This window comes from Pseudopodoces humilis, chromosome 4, assembly GCF_049639895.1.
Source record: "Pseudopodoces humilis isolate 2021_Gansu_Grassland_sample_001 chromosome 4, ASM4963989v1, whole genome shotgun sequence".
Taxonomy (NCBI): Eukaryota; Metazoa; Chordata; class Aves; order Passeriformes; family Paridae; genus Pseudopodoces; species Pseudopodoces humilis.
The window spans coordinates 29,965,183-29,981,452 of record NC_142203.1 but is presented as its reverse complement, the minus strand read 5'-3'; the positions used below and the strand labels follow the sequence as shown (position 1 = coordinate 29,981,452).

The 16,270-nt window shown below is 47.7% G+C and overlaps 1 protein-coding gene across 6 annotated transcripts in view; it reads left to right on the top strand.

Annotated features, from left to right (window-relative positions):
• Positions 1–4,620: 4,620 nt before the first annotated feature.
• Positions 4,621–16,270, top strand: part of TDRD7 (tudor domain containing 7) — a 46,981-nt gene continuing 35,331 nt past the window's right edge. For 2 of the 6 annotated variants that reach the window (XM_088054309.1, XM_005529957.3), the window contains exons 1-2: positions 4,639–4,751; positions 9,063–9,287. In XM_088054309.1, coding sequence (XP_087910435.1) covers positions 9,081–9,287 — 207 coding nt within the window. In that variant the 5' untranslated portion in view covers positions 4,639–4,751; positions 9,063–9,080. Of the gene's footprint in view, positions 5,347–5,801; positions 5,909–7,716; positions 7,775–9,062; positions 9,288–16,270 lie in introns of those variants that run through there. The other 4 variants (XM_088054306.1, XM_088054305.1, XM_088054307.1 and 1 more) reach the window with 4 other exon arrangements.

Sequence of the window (16,270 nt, the reverse complement as noted above, 5' to 3'; positions counted from 1 at the left end):
GGGGTCTCCAGTCTTCTTTTGGGGGTCTTTGGACAAAGTCTTACACTCATCTTCGCAGTCCTCTGGATGGCCTCACAGGTCTGTGCGTGTGTACTAAGCGTTGTGTTACGTAAGTCTACTAATTAGTCTTACATTTAATGATTTTTAGGCCCAATGCTTAAAGTCATTCTAATTTTGTCCATCTGAAGGCTGCTTTCGTCTTGGGACATTACTTTTTTTCCAAACTACATCCTGTACTTAATTTTAACATGTAACATCTGTAAAGGGGTACATCTGCCTTGTAACAATGATTCTTTTGATTGCTTCTAATAAGAACTTTCCAAATAGTTACCATTTAGTTAGCAGGCATCAATTCCATTTAATACAACAGCACACTGGTGCACCTCAAACGCCAGGTCTTCACCCCCCAGCAACTCATGTGCAACACAAGCAGAGCCTGTGCTTCGGGAGAAGGCCACCTCACTCTCCTCAACATGCTCCAGCTCTGGGCACACCACCAGAGTGCCCCTCCTCCAGCACACCAAGGCGAGCGATGGATGCTTGCACGAGGCTCTCTCACATCTGCAGTGCTGCCACGAGGGATCCTGGGAAAGGCTGGTCTGCAGGCTCTCTGCAGAAGAGACTCTCTCCCATCACCGCTTCCCTTCCTGGGGAAGTCACCCTGGGCAACAACACACCCAGTCCAAAAGGAAGAGAAATCCCAACCCCTCAGCACATTTCAGATTCCACCAAACACCCTTCAGTCTCTCCCTTCCTGCACCCAGCTTCACGATGCTCCAGCTCCAGGACCAGGCAATGAGGCACAGCATCAAATCCTTTTCTGCACCATTCCTTGAACAGTTTCATCTCGTGCACACACACAGCACTCTACTAACCCAACCGTACCTCTTTCTCTGAACACTTATATTTGCACACAGGTACACCCATGTCCCTGCACCCACACAGACAGCACAGCCAATACATGTCTTCACATACACATGGTTCTTTCACCCTGCAATTTCTGCCCTTGCTGCTCCAGCAGGTTTCACTGACCGACCCTGCAACAATGCCTCAGCAACACCTGCCCTCACATCTGCCCAACACAGGCACTGCCCAAGAGGAGGAGGAGCACACGCTGAACCTGCACATCTCCACACAGCAGTGGGCAAATCTACACTGGCCACTTGCATTCTCTCTCATCCTTTCAGAGACTTTGCAGCTGGTGCTCTGAGCTTCAAAGAGTCAGAACAAGTGATTGCCACCTTCTAGAAGAAAATAGACAGGAATTTTCTACCTATTGGACCCAGTCATTGTGGAGATGTCCTGGGCCAGAGAAATGCAGAATTTTTGTCTTGGCTTTAAACATTTGATGTTAAAAACCACTCAAAGTCCTCTTCTCCTATGTCTGCCTGCCCATCATCCTATCCTGAGGTTGTCAGAGGTTCTCATGGTTGCTGCAGCATCAAAGGAAATGAGGGGACTAGCCCTGCACTGTCACTCACAGCAGTCTTGGGTTTGTGCCCAGCAGGTGCAGGTTTTACTCCTGTGCAGTACAAGGAATCACAACCTTGATGTACTCAGGGCACTGTGAGAAGAAGATGCTCTCACAGCTGTGTCATGTGCCTTTCTCACAGCACAAAATTCTGATCAGACCTGTTACTGGTGGTGTGTCTTATTACCAAGCTATATGAAGTCTTCACTGTGAAATTTGTTTTGTCTGGAATTTTGTCTCAGTCCTGGAAATGCAAGCCTGTAGGAGACTGTGCCCTAGGGTGAACATGTCCATTCACCTGCTGAGACTGGTAGAGGGCCAACAGCAGCTTTTGAAAACCAAACCCTGCCTTCAGCCTTTGTGCAACTGCTGGAAATTATAGAACTTTAAGGTTTTTTTATGTAACTCTGGTCAGGGATTTTTTTGCCTTTGCCCAGGGAGAAGGGAATTGAAATTTCTCTTCAAAAGATCCTGTTCATCAGGCATGGCTCTAAAATGTTAACATCTATGGATTATGAGTAGCCATAAAATACACAGGAGATAAACCATTAATGACCATTATTGAACATTAATGAACATTACCACTTCTAGTGCAGTTGGAGACACCTGGGCTGGGAAGAGATTGTTAAGAGAACCAAGGAATGAAGACATAATTAGCATCGAAGGTGATCAATAACCAATAGGAAACTGAAACTAAGAATTGCGTAATTTAAGACCAGTGAATGTGAATTTCTTTGGGGTTTAATGTATAAATATGTGAAAAGTCTAGTAAGAAACATGTATGATGGAATGATTTTCACTGCACAATCCAGGCATGTGTGGATGAAATAATTTCTGATGCACGTGCTGGTCCGAAAAACATCCTGGGCAGAATAAAGTAATGCCTTGATTCTCTGAAAACATGTTGTTGGAGAGTTTCTGTTTTTCCTACAGTTTTCCCCCATCTATTCACACTTCTGTGTGATATGCCTGTACTTCTTTATGCTTCTTGATTCTCAAGTCCTTCACACCCTTTTTCTCTCACTACATCATTGTGATAGTGCTGCAAATATCTCATTTGACATAGAACAAGTGTGTCCAACAATTCTCTGTACAAAATTACTGCCACATTAGACCAAGAGAAGGAAAAGTAAAAAAACAAAAAGTAAGATCTGCTTTTCAGGGCCCAGGATAGTGTTCTGGACAGTGGCATAGGTACCATTTGCAAGGCCTCGAGCTGTGGGCTGTGAAGCTTGCTCTGTACAAACTTCTCTTGGCCTACAGTCTTGTTTTACTTATTTTAGCTGTGACAGCTAGATTTAGCACGATTAAGTACAAAAATGTCAAAAAACTATGAACAAAGAACCTTTGAAGAAAGAGTGCTCCAGCCCTAAGCTGGCTGCAATACACATATTCCCTCCTACCAGTTAAAAACAGTGTTGTAACAATACGCATATTCTAGAGGCCATATATGAGATTCACAACTGTACTGTGATTCTGCAATAATTGGAAATGCTAGAGTCTGCAAAATTTCATGTGCATTTTTACTGTAACTTACATATCACTCTACTAAATGGAAAACCCTTGTAAATGAAAATAGCCTCAAATGAGTAAACTTTGAATTAAACATAGGATCCCCCATGTGTGGATTTTCTAAAAATGCTTTGTCAGACGATTCTGGACTCTGGCAGCAAGCAGCCTCTGGAGGCAGTAGCAGTCGTAGCAGAAGGTGGTACTCACCATTGGGAGCCCCTTGCAGGCACACCCCTGTGAGGTTCAGCAACTCCACCTCTGTCATGTGCCCGTCTGTAGGGCCAGCCTCTGGCTTGGTTTTAGAAGACCTCCACTATTCAGTGACCACACAGCTTGGCCTGATGCTCCTTCCAGCCTGGCTCACAGAAGTGATCATCTGCAGAGAGAGGAATGCTGTTGCAGGTGACATGCAGGGTGGCAGGGTTCCTTAATACAGGATGCTGAGGGGTTGCCCATCACTAGTAACCACTTGCATGGGGAGCAAATCAGCCATGTGCTTGGAACGCTGAAGAACACAGTGAAAGCTGAACCTGTGAGTCTACAGGTTTCAAGTACACAGCAGTGCCTGAGGTGCCTATGCAGATGCACACCACCTGGGGATTGGCAACAACCTGGATATGGGCTGGGCAAGCACAGCCTTCCCGAGAAGGGCTGCAGGCCCAAAGCAGTGCTGGCAGGCACCAAACAGCACCTCCTTGATGGAGCACGCACCTGTGGAGGTGATGAGAGAGCTCCAGCTGCAGAACTAAATTCTGTGGGTTTTGGTACTCTGAAATTGAGGCATTTAAGTGAATTAATTGAAGATCTGCAGGAGTACTGCATACAGTTCTGGTGCCCCAACCTAAGGACATGGAACTACTGGAACAAGTCCAGAGAAGGGCCACGGAGTTGCTGAAAAGACTGCAGCATCTTCCCTATGAAGACAGACAGAGAAAGTTGTGGGCTGTTCAACCTGGAGAAGACAAAGTTGTGTGGAAACCTCACTGCAACCAGTATCTCAAAGTTGTATAGGAAAACCAAAAAGTTACTGTCAGGAACTGTAGCAGCAGGGCTAGGATAATCAGATACAAACTGAAAGAGGAGAAATTTGGGTTAGATATTAAGAAGAAATTTTTTGCTGTGAGGGTGGTGAGACATTACGACAGACTGCTGAGGGAAGCTGTGGATTCCACAACCCTGGCAGTGTTCAAGGCCGGGCTGGATAAAGCCTTGAGTAAATTGTTCTAGTGGGAAAGTGTCCCTGCCCGTGGCAGGGGGGCTTGGGACTAGATCATTATGTCTTTTGTAACCCTTTAACATTCTGTGATTCTCTGCAGAAGAGAAGCACGGTGCTGTTATTCTTCAGTCGCTCCCTCTAGGAAGAGGACTTTGGTTACTGCCTTTTGGCACCACCGGTCCCCTGGGAAGCCAGCGCAGCGACCTGAGGCGGCACGGGCGCGGCTCCCGCCCGGCTCCCGCGGCCGAGGGCGCGCGTGGCCGTTCCCGAGAGCGGCACGACACGGGTGGCGCGCAGGCGCTCGGGGCCGGAGCGGGCGGGGCGGAGGCAGCGGCCGGGCCGGGCCGTTCAACGGCGGGCGGGGGCGACCGGGCCGGGTGGGCGGCGCCGCCGGGAGCGGCCGCGCAGCCCCCCAGTCCTCGGGCCCGCGCACGGAGGCGGCGGCTCCGCCAGGCCCCTGCCCGGCCTGCGGCGGCTGCGGCGGCAGCACGGGAAGAGTCCGAAAGTCCTGGGTGGAGGAAGTGGGAAGGAAGAAGCAGAACCCCGCCGGGCGTAAGTCCTCGCGGTCTGAGGGGAGAGGCAGCGCGGAGGAGCGGGCGCTGCCAGCCAGTGCGAGGCTGCTCCTCCTCAGAGTCTGTGCGGTGACAGTGTCCCGTCTTTAGTGGGTTAGTGGATGCTTTATGCCTTCGGAGACCTGTGTTCCTCAGGGGAGTGTTTGTAGTCTGCGAAAAGTGAGGCTTCCAGGAGTTCATCCCTTCCTGCGGGAGAGCTGTCCGCATTTTCTCTTTTCCATACCCTGGCTAATGATCCGCAGCGCGGATCATCCGTTCTGAGCATTCTGAAGAAAGTTTCAGTTCAGATGCTGGCAGTGGTGTTTTGGGCGATGTGCGCTGACTTGGTGATGATGAGGCGACTCGGGCTCTGTTTCCAATGAAGTGTCCTGCTGTCTGGAGGCAGTGAACCGCCGGAAGAATGTCATAACTGCTGAACGACCTAATGTTAAAGAAGCTTAACTCAAAAACTGTTTTTTAAAATCTTCGGAAGATACTCTGAGACGTGTAGCTTTCTGTTAATATATCGGTGTTCTCACAATTACTGCCTTAAAAGTGTGCGTAACTGCTGACTGTAGGAATGGGAAGATTGTAAGGTGTGGATTGAGACTGGATTCAGTTTAACCTTTGTACCCTAATATCTGTCAGCTCATTTAACTTGTCCTTGTAACTGATCCTTACAATATAGTTTAGGGGTATGGACTTTATAATATGTTGTTTGCTATTTCTGATCTAATCCTACTATTGTATTGGTTACGATTAACATGTCTGATACTGACATTGCATCTATTATTTAAAAGAGACGGTAGACAAAAAGGCCCCAAAAAGTTTATCATCAGCTTTTCCATGTCTCTTGAATGAATGTGGCTTGAAACACAGTTGTAGACAGAGCAGCATTTTTTGCTGTAGTTCTCAATGCTTGAGTATTTGGGATTTTTTTAATGCAATCCTGACTTTACACCACTTACATATTTTTCTGGTGCATGACATCATTTGAAACTGAGAGGGTCCAAAGGAGATATGAACCTCGTGTGTCTTTTTCTTCTGGCAGGTGGCAATCACATCTTCTTTGAAGCTCAGAGCACCAGCTGCAAAGTCTCTGAAAGGATGAGAGAGAATGCAAGTGGCCAGTGTAGATTTGCCCACTGCTGTGTGGAGGTGTGCAGGTTCAGCGTGTGCTCCTCCTCCTCTTGGGCAGTGCCTGTGTTGGGCAGATGTGAGGGCAGGTGTTGCTGAGGCATTGTTGCAGGGTCGGTCAGTGAAACCTGCTGGAGCAGCAAGGGCAGAAATTGCAGGGTGAAAGAACCATGTGTATGTGAAGACATGTATTGGCTGTGCTGTCTGTGTGGGTGCAGGGACATGGGTGTACCTGTGTGCAAATATAAGTGTTCAGAGAAAGAGGTACGGTTGGGTTAGTAGAGTGCTGTGTGTGTGCACGAGATGAAACTGTTCAAGGAATGGTGCAGAAAAGGATTTGATGCTGTGCCTCATTGCCTGGTCCTGGAGCTGGAGCATCGTGAAGCTGGGTGCAGGAAGGGAGAGACTGAAGGGTGTTTGGTGGAATCTGAAATGTGCTGAGGGGTTGGGATTTCTCTTCCTTTTGGACTGGGTGTGTTGTTGCCCAGGGTGACTTCCCCAGGAAGGGAAGCGGTGATGGGAGAGAGTCTCTTCTGCAGAGAGCCTGCAGACCAGCCTTTCCCAGGATCCCTCGTGGCAGCACTGCAGATGTGAGAGAGCCTCGTGCAAGCATCCATCGCTCGCCTTGGTGTGCTGGAGGAGGGGCACTCTGGTGGTGTGCCCAGAGCTGGAGCATGTTGAGGAGAGTGAGGTGGCCTTCTCCCGAAGCACAGGCTCTGCTTGTGTTGCACATGAGTTGCTGGGGGGTGAAGACCTGGCGTTTGAGGTGCACCAGTGTGCTGTGCTCAGTGTTGGACTGTAGGCTGTGTGCAGCACACGCTTTGAGAGCAGGGTTGTTGGTGGGTTGTGTGAGAGCTCTGTGTGGCTTTGGTCCATGGCCGTGGCAGGGAGGTTCCAGTGGCGGGAGCGTCCCTGCGGTGAGTGAGCGCCCAGGAGGAGGAGGCCCAGCGGGGAGCACAGAGCCTGCCCTGCAGCACTTGTGCCTGGTGCTGACCAATGTTCCGTGGGTGTAGCTGGGTGTTCCTGGGGAAGCCCTGTGTGTGTGCAGGCCTGTGAGCTGAGGGGCTGGGAGGGCTTTAGGTAGCGCTGGCTCCCGCTTTGAAACTGCCTCCAGCGCTGCCCAGACTTCCTGGGCCAGAGCCCTGGCTGGAAGGTTTCTGCCACCATTTTGTGGGAGGGAGCTGCCATTTTGTTCAGTGCTGCAGCTCCTGCTTCCTTGTACCAGGAAGTTGTCAGATATCAAAATGTTTATGTGCAGCACAGGCACAGAGTATGCAGCTAGTTAGAGATGTCTGTATGAAGGAGTGAATCAGTAAATTTATATTTAGATATGCTAGTTCTGTATACTTCTAGAGGTATATAAAATGAGACATTTGTAATGGTAAAATCTAAGCCTGAGGTAGATAAAGCAGTCTTTCTTCAGAGCTGATGGAATGAGTCTGTAGATGTGAATGAAATGCATTGCACAAAGATAAAAGGTAGGTTTGGGCCTTCCGCTTTGCATGGCTGCAGAAAAAGCACTGAGCTGTTTGGGGAGGAGCCAAGAGGTGTCACAGAGCCCTGGGAAGTGCCCGAGGGCTGTGGAGCTGTGAGGTGACCGCCAGGCAGGCCTCAGGAAGGCCTGTGTCATGTCCCCAGAAGCGGTCTGTCCCTCGGTCCAGGCTGAGAAGGTTCCATGCCTGGGCAGAGCCCAGTGGGATGGTCATGCAGTGCATATCCCTGGGGCAGGCTCTGGGCATCCCATGGCCCTACCAGAGATGAGCAACACAGGTTGAAAAAACAGAAGGCCAGGACAAAATCTCTGTGTCAGAGGATCACATGCCTGGGGACTTAAGTTGTGTTTTCTCTCTGAAGAGTCCGTGGAGTCGAGGCGTTGTACACTTGTGGGTAAGACGTTGCGTGCCCCAGATGCATGCTGTTTCCATGGTGGAGTTGAGACATGTACATTGGTGCGGGTTCTGGCTCAGGGGCATGCAGAAGAGCTCTGCTCCCTCCAGAGGGACACCCCCACTTCAGAGTGGCGCTGTGGCAGCGGGTGGTGGTTGTGACCTGTCTCACTTTCAGTGGGAGTTCTGGCCCCACAGCTAGTAAGGTGTCATCAAATCACAGAATATCCAGAATTGGAAGGGGATACACAGAATCATCAAAATCCAACTCCTGGCCCTGTGCAGGAGACTCTGAATCACACCGTGTGCCTTAGACCATTGTCCAAGTGCTTCTTGAGCTGTCAGACCTGGTGCTGTGGCCACTTTCCTGGGGAGCCTGTTCTAGTGCTCTGGTCACCCTCTGGGTGAAGAACCTTCTCTTTATATCCAACCTAAACCTCCTCTGACAGAACTTTGGGCCATTCCCTTGGGTCCTGTCACTGGTCACGAGAGTGTAGATACCAGTGTCTGCCGCTCCTCTTCCCCTCACAAGGAAGCTGTAGACTGCAATGAGGTCTCTCCTCAGTCTTCTCTAGTCTGAGCAGACCAAGTGACCTCAGCCGCTCCTCATATGGGTTCCCCTCACAGCCCTTCACCATCTTTGTTGCCCCCCTTTGGAGACTCTATTACAGCTTAATGTCTTTCTTTGTGTGGCACCCAGACCCGCCCCAGCACTTGAGGTGAGGCTGCCCCAGTACAGAGCAGAGCAGGACAATCCCTCCCTTGCCCGGCTGTGATGCTGTGCCTGATGCACCCCAGGACACAAGTGGCACTCCTGGCTGCCAGGGCACTGCTGAACCATGTTCAGCTTCCCATTGGCAGGACCTCCAGGCCACTTTCCAGAGTGCCTCTCATTCCCCAGTTATACACACATCCAGAATTGCCCTGTCCCAGGTACAGTATCTGGTACTTGTCTGTGGTAGGTCAATTGCTTAACAGTGTCCACCCCTCTTCTGGCCGTGTGGCCTCATGATTGTCTGGCAGAGCTAACCTGTGCATGATGGCTGCTGTGCTCCTTTGTCAGCCCTTTTTGACAATGTCATGCCGTGTGTGTTTCATACCATATTATGCTTGGCTTGCACAACCGAGGCCCTACAACTCTACCCAGAAGTGTCATGGTCTCCAGAGATGAGCCACTGAGTTGTGCATTCTAGCTTGTAGGGGGAGGGAGTTTGAATAGTAAAAGCCAGTGATTTTTGTTTGTGTATATAAGAATGCTTTTTTTTTCCCTTTTTTTTTTTCTTTTGGAGGCAGGGGTATAGGTGAAGATGCAGGAGCCAGAATTTGTTGCAAAAGCCCTGCGAGCTGTTCTTCATGCCTTTAAAAATGGCATACGTTTGTCAGAACTTCAGAGTGAATACAGATCCCTGACCAATGAGTTGATTCCCTTCAGGCACCTAGGATATGACACACTGGAAGGCTACTTGGAGAGTATCCCAGGAGTGGTCAGAATGGAAGAGAACAAAATGGGAGAGGTAAGAATCAGTTACAGTTCAGAAATTGCTTTTGTGATTGCAGAATGTTCCTGGTTCATAGCTTTACCTCCTTTTGTCCTGTGGATTTCTGTAGCATGTATATGTTGCACTAATTCTGGGAGAGGTGGAAGCTGTGACATAAGATACTAAGTGCTCCTTATTTTCCTGCCTCTGCATTCCAGACCCAAGGTTATCTATGCAAAAGGTGTAAGGTTGCAGAGCTTTTACCTGGAAATGTGAATTCTGTATGGAAAGATCATTTGTATGACTGTGGAGATCTGGCCCCTTTCTCAGCATTTCTGACTTTGGAGGAGATACTAGTGGCTTGTCCTGGGACTTTAAAGAAGGTTTACTTGTGTGTGTTAATCATCTCTTCTTGGTGGGGTTTAGTATCTTTTCTTTTTTTTACAGTGAAACTCTTAAGTGCTGCTGCTTATAAGCCTGACAGTGCTTGCTTTGGACTTAGTATTCATGTTTTTTATGGGTTGCAGTGCAACAGGACTGCAAATATGTGCTGTGGTGAGGAAGAGCTCCTGTAGGTGAGGTACCTTGCTGCAGTTGTTGCAAGCAGTGCCTCAGTTTGGCAAGCATGCAAGGGATAAAGGGTCATCACACAGATCAGGAAGGAGAAGCAGATCTTAGCAGAGGATTGGTGTGGTAGAAGAGCTGTCCCTTATTCCTTGCTCATGCTGCAGGTGTCTAACCAGTGTTTCCTGGTGGCTGCCACCTTTGAAGCAGCTTGCCCAATAGTCTGGACTTCCTGATTTGAAGTCAAAATGCATTCTCTTGATAGCTGGTGTAGCTGTGTGACTTGCAGATAATCTGCATGACAAGCTTGAAGCCTCTCCTTTGTTGGAGCTATGTCTGGGTTCCTGAAGTCTTTGTAGCCTGAGGCAGAGCAAAAAAGCTAGTGGATATTTGTCACAATGTACAGCTGTCATTGCAGGTCTAAAGAGACAGGACTTAAGACTGAGCTTCCTTGTTTGCTCAGCTGGATCAGGATAGCAACCTGGAACTCATTAGCTGTGTGGTGAGAATATGGTGAGAGGTATCCTGGGTTTTGTTCTGATACCTGGAAATGTGGCTGTTTTTAAGCAACAGGTTCCCTTTCTACATATTTACATCAGAATTTGCCCTTTTACAGCAGATAAGCAAGTTTGGGATTCTTTTTCTCCAAAGCCTGCCTCAGCTGCAGCTGCATCAGTAACAGGATTGCAGGTACCTCAGGTCTGGAAACATTTGTGATCCTGCAATTAAATGCTTCCTTGTGGTGGTTCTGGCAGATAGCCATCTGTTTCTAACTAGGGCCTTGCAGTGTGTAATCTGGTATCCTCCCATTCCCTTGAGATCCTTGTTTATCCACTAATACGATGTGTGCTGAGAGCCTTGTGAACTCTTGGATGGCACTACAGGCAGTCACTTCCTTGTGGCAGCTGTTACAAGACAGTGAAATGTGGCTTTAGGAGGTGAAAAAGGAGAAAGTGACTATACAGGGCTCTTGAGGTAGTTGAGGAGGACTCACTCTGGTTCAGAAGTGCCAACTGTGCATGACTGAAACAGCTGAGAGGAAGCATTTGTTGAACACCTGGGAGGTAGGAGAGGTGCAAAGACTGAGCTGACATTGCTGTTTGATGCCCCTCCTGTTGCCACTGTCCATAGTGTCCCCATGGCAGACATTAAGCAGAGGGTGGCAAACATAATTATGCACTGATGTGGGCTGCTAAGCTACCTGGGACTGCTCCCATGTGCTTTCTTGTTACAGGACCTGGGCTATATGTCATTATAAGCCTGTTCTCTTTGTTAACCTCTCTCCAGCATATTTGAGCTCCATTATAGGCTGATACCATAGCTCAGAGTCCACACAAGGCCACTGCAAGAGCACACAGTCAGCCATTCTCTCTTCATGGCTCTGGAGTACCCTGACTTCCAAAATGTTCAGCCTCTTCTTTTAATCCCCTGGTGGGCAGTGGGGCAGGACAGCAAAGACATGCACATCCAGGGCTCTGGTAGCAGTTGATGTTCCTGACTGCAGTCTAGATAGTCTTAAAAGGACTTTCCTTACTGCCAGGACAGCTGTCCAAGACGTACCACAAGAAATGTATTCAACAAGGAGTAGTATAAAATAGGCAGTAAATAATACAAATTCATCTTGAAGTGCCACATGATATGTGCTGCCTAAAGTATTTGTGGGAGGTGGATATTAGCTAGGTAACTGAGGCTGAACAGACTGATTATTTTGGGACAGCAATGATATGAATTGTCCTTTGTTCCACTTGCTACTGAGCACCAATTTAGCTGTCTTGAACAATGTGGGAAAGATTAAAGCTGATGACTTTTTCTTTAGGCAGTAGATACATCCTCTAATTTCCACAGAAGATGAGAATTAATTTCAGCGTGCAGAAAGCAAGGGGACTCATTGAAATACCGTGCACCTGCAACAGGTGATTGTATAATTTCAAGGAACCCTACTTTGCTTTGCTTCATATTCATTTTTAAAAGGGGTGTTGTTGCACCTTCCTATAAGAAAACTTTGACTTCTGCTTGAATAATTAAGCCCCTTCAAAAGGAGAAATTTGAAGACTGCTTTGCTCTGCCCATGCACACCATCCCTTTCTACATCTAAATTCATTTTAATTCAAACCATTTTGTTAAACTATAGCTATGAAACAAGGGAAGGAAATGCTGAAAATCTCTTAGAACATTAGTAACAGGAAAAACCTGAAGTGTACCAAAGATGTGAAAATCTGCATTTAAAAAACTATGATAAACTGTATAGGGACAAAAAACTTTTATACTGAGACTTTGAGAACAAAGGTCAAATGATCTATCCTGTGCATCCACTCCCATTAGCTAGGAGTTTGAGGAAGGCTTTCATATGCTTTTCTGGAAGTGTGCACAACCAGACATCTCTCTGAAGTGCCAGCACAAAACTGTCCACAGCTTGGGCTACAACCAGAAGAAACTAGAGACCTTTGTGTTGTTCAGGGCTGTGATCTCTTTTGAAGTCATGGAGAGTTGTTGCACACATCCAGCATGCTGCTGTGGGTTGACACTGGCTGCTGAGGAGTTACAGGCTGCAGTGGTGAATAGGAGGAGTTCCTGTGAGACCTTCTGAGTTTGGGAGCAGTGGGGATGCTGGGAGCTGTCTTGGGACAGATGATGAGATAGCAAGAGCTTATGAGTAGTGACAGACCAGTGTATAGGAAATGTGTTGGCTGTCTGTTACAAATGTCTTAGGTGGGAAGAAGTGGTAGAGAAAGCAGACAATGCCTTCATTTGACAGCTGCAAGAAGTCTTTCATTTGCGGGGTTTCATCCTCATGGGGGACTTGGGCCACTGCCATACCTGCTGTAGGGACAAGACATCCAAGTATGAGCAATCCAGGATGCTTCTGGGGTCTGCTGCTCTCAACATCCTGACACATACAATGAATCAATGAGGAGAAATGCTCTGCTGGACACGGTCCTTGAAAACAAGGAACAACAATTGCAGATGTAAAGGCTAGGAAGAGCCGTGTCTGTGGCTAGATGGTGTCTGTAAGCCTGAAAGATGGGAAACAGAGCAAAAAGTAGGATCAGCAATGCAGGACTTCAGGAGAGCAGACTTTGGTCTGTCCAGGAATCTGCTTGGAAGACTCCTGGAATACAGTCCTGAAGAGAATGATCCAGGAAAGGTAGTGAGCTTTCAAGGATTGCCTCCTCAAGTTTGAAGAATGGTATATTCCAATGACTGGGGAAAAAAGCAAAGAGGGGCAGGAGCACTGCCAAAGCGGAGCCATAAATGGAAGCATGCATGACGTGGAAGCAGGGAGAAGCAGCCTGGGGGGATTACACAGATGCTGACCAAACGAACGTACATGGACCTAAGAAAGACTGTGTTTACTATTGATTATTTGAATAACTTGAAGACGAGGACAAAGTGTCTTCCACTTGAGAACCGCTCCCAGCGCACTGCCAGTTTTGAGAAAGTGCTTCCAAAGAAAGTCCTTAAAATAGCTGGTTAAGTGTACAGGCAATGGGAAGAAACAGGGACAGGGATACAGAGCCAACAGAAAAATTGGAAGAAAGAAGGTACAACAAATGAGGAGCTTCAGCCTTTTGCTGTGTTTCACTTCACTAAAGCTTCATCAAGCTTCACTTCATCAAGTCCATAGTCAAAGAGCATTGTTTCATAGACTTCTGTGAAAGGGTGAAGAGTGAAGGATTTCAGGTTCACCTTTCACAAAGATGTGTTATGACTCAGGTACAGACTGCTATATGACAAAGTCTCTGTCTTCAGCAAGGTTGGAGAAGGTACATGTGGGTGAAGAAGGAGCTCCTGTCTTAAATCTACCATTACAGGCATGCAACAGGAGGTAGAAACAGAATTGGGTGAGATGGAAGGAGTTTAGAGATACTATAGAAATAGGTAGAGGAAAGTGCAGGGCAAGGAATTCTTAACCTTGTTGGGGAAGATTAAGATAGGGAACACTTGGAAAAATGGAGTGTTCACAAGTCCACAAGATTATTGCAGTGCACCCACAGGTGTCAGTTACCTTGGAAAGGTCATGGTAGTTCGTGGGAGGTTCTTGAGAACTGAAAGAAAGCACTGCCCGTCGCCAGGAAGGGTGGGAAGATCAGCCTGATGTTGAACTGTGGGAAAGTTGTTGAGTGTCTAATCCTGGAAAGCTGTTCCAGGCACTTAAAAGACAAGGCATGTCAGTAAGGGTTTACCAAGTGAAAATCATGTGATCAAATAAGTACCCTTTCAAATTGAGATGGTTGGTTGAATGGAGAGCATTGGATGTAGTTTAACTGAATTTTGGTAGGGATTGTAATATCCTCCTCTGTAACAAAACCCATTGGGAGACCACTTCAAAGTGATGTGCCCTGGGAGTAGATGCTCAGAAACTGCTGTGTCCAACATGTTCATGAATGAACAAAGTGATGGGACAGAGACCATCCTTAGAAAACGTGTAGATGACGGGAGAGACTGATAGAGCAGACAAATGTACTTGTTCAGAGGGATCTCAAGAAGCTGGAGAATTGGAGTATCAGGAACGCTTTGTAGTTCAGTATAGGGAAATGCCAAGTCCTGCACCTGGGGAAGAAAAACCCTATGCTCCTGTATAGTTTTGAGGTTGACCAGATGAAAGGTGGCTTGTAAGAGAAATGCCCTGGAGTTCTGGTGGGTGCAAAGTTCATAGTAAGCAGGGTGCCATTGCAGAAAGGAAGACCAACAGCATACTGGGATTCGTTAGGAAGAGTTGCCAGCACTCTGACAGAGGTGATTATTCTCCTTTGCTCAGCAGCAGTGAAACCACATCTTGTTCTAAGCTTCTCAAGACAGACATGGCCACGCTGAAGCAAGTTCATGGAATGATTGTGAAGGTTAGGAAGGGGCTGGAGCATAAAATCTCTGATATGGGGCTGAGAGAGCAGGGATTGTTTGTGCTGGAAAAGAGAAAGCTCAGGGAAATCTTATCCATATGTTTCTTAAAGGGAGTAAAAAAACCTCGGAGCCAGACTCCATCTCCAGTTCTCATTGGTATTCAGTGAACAGACAAGAGACAACAGAAGGAGAGTGAAATAAAAGCAGTCCCATGTAAACATTAAAACAGCCCACTTTTTTACAGTGAGGCTGGCTAAACAATAGAAGATGATGTCCAGGGTGATTGTGAGTTCTTCACCCCTGGGGATATTCCACCACCTAACTAGGTCTAGTTGGTGCTGCTTTGAGTAAACATACTGTAGCAACATAGTCTATAACATAGACTGTAGCAATGTTTTCCAGCCTCAAGTTTTCTGTGATTCCTGATGTTTAATCACTACAGTGGTGAGAATGCTGGATTGCTGTTTTTATCAGTGCTAACTGTGCAGCACAGACACTGCCTGATTTTTAAGCTGGAGCTCCTGGGGTAGGAGAGCTGTCCCTCAGAAGGAGAAACCCTTCCTGTATTGGCTCTGTGTTGAGCCAGCCCAGCAAAGGTGCTGGGTGTGCAGCAGAGGAGGAGGAAGAGGAGGGGGAAGGATGAGCTAGGGAGCACTGCAGGAAGAGGTGCCTGGTTTCTAGTGTCATCATCCATTGCCCATATTTTGCTGGGCTGTTTGGGTCACACTGGGAGACTTGAGAAGATCCCTGGAACAAGCTGTTGCTGCTTAGCAGTGTCTTGTTTTTGTTGTTTTTATGCTTTGACTTTCTGCTTTGACTGCCCTGTCTTGGTTGTGAGAAAAGATGCTTTTTGGAGCTGATGTTTGCTAAATTTCAGAGGTGCTGGTGAAATTTCTGAAGGTCTGAGTTTCTCTTGCCCTGCTCCTGTGCAAAATGGTCATCTCTGATGTTTGCTGGAGGCCATGGCTAGCAACACAGCAGTGCTGGCCCTATGGCACTACTGAGATAGGGACCCTTTCTCAACCTCTACCACAGAACATGACTGAGACTACAGACTTCCATTTTTTTAGTAGATTTGGGGTAACTGCCTGTGTCATTGTGGAGTCCTGGAGGAGTACTCATCCATCTGCCTTTGCAGCAGTTGAATGGTTGTCCAAGGATGGGCTGTTGTTGGGGGCCAGCCCAGTGCCTGTGAGGCGATTGTTGCAGCCAGGGTAGTTGTGCAGTTTCTTTGGTAAGTGGAGCAAAGGAAACTGTGCTCCACATGGCCATCGTGGTGCCAGAGCCTCTAGTGAGCCTTGGCAGGAGGAATAAGGATAGGCTGCAACCCCATGGCTTCCCAGAGTTACAAGGCAAGATTGTGGGCCTGTGGGATGGGAGTTAGAAACCAGACTGTTTCTCAGAGGGGCCTAACCTAATGTGGAAGGGCAATGGAGAGGCTTTGGTTGTCTGGTTTGCTGATTTCTGAGGTTCACTGAGGTTTCTTCTGGGGTTTCACAAAAGGAGAGTGTTGGAACCCCAGGCACAGAGAATTTCATGCTGTCTGTGCTGACAGGCACAGACCCACAAGAGAACACTGTGTTTGAGACCATGGAAAAGGCTTCTGAAATTGA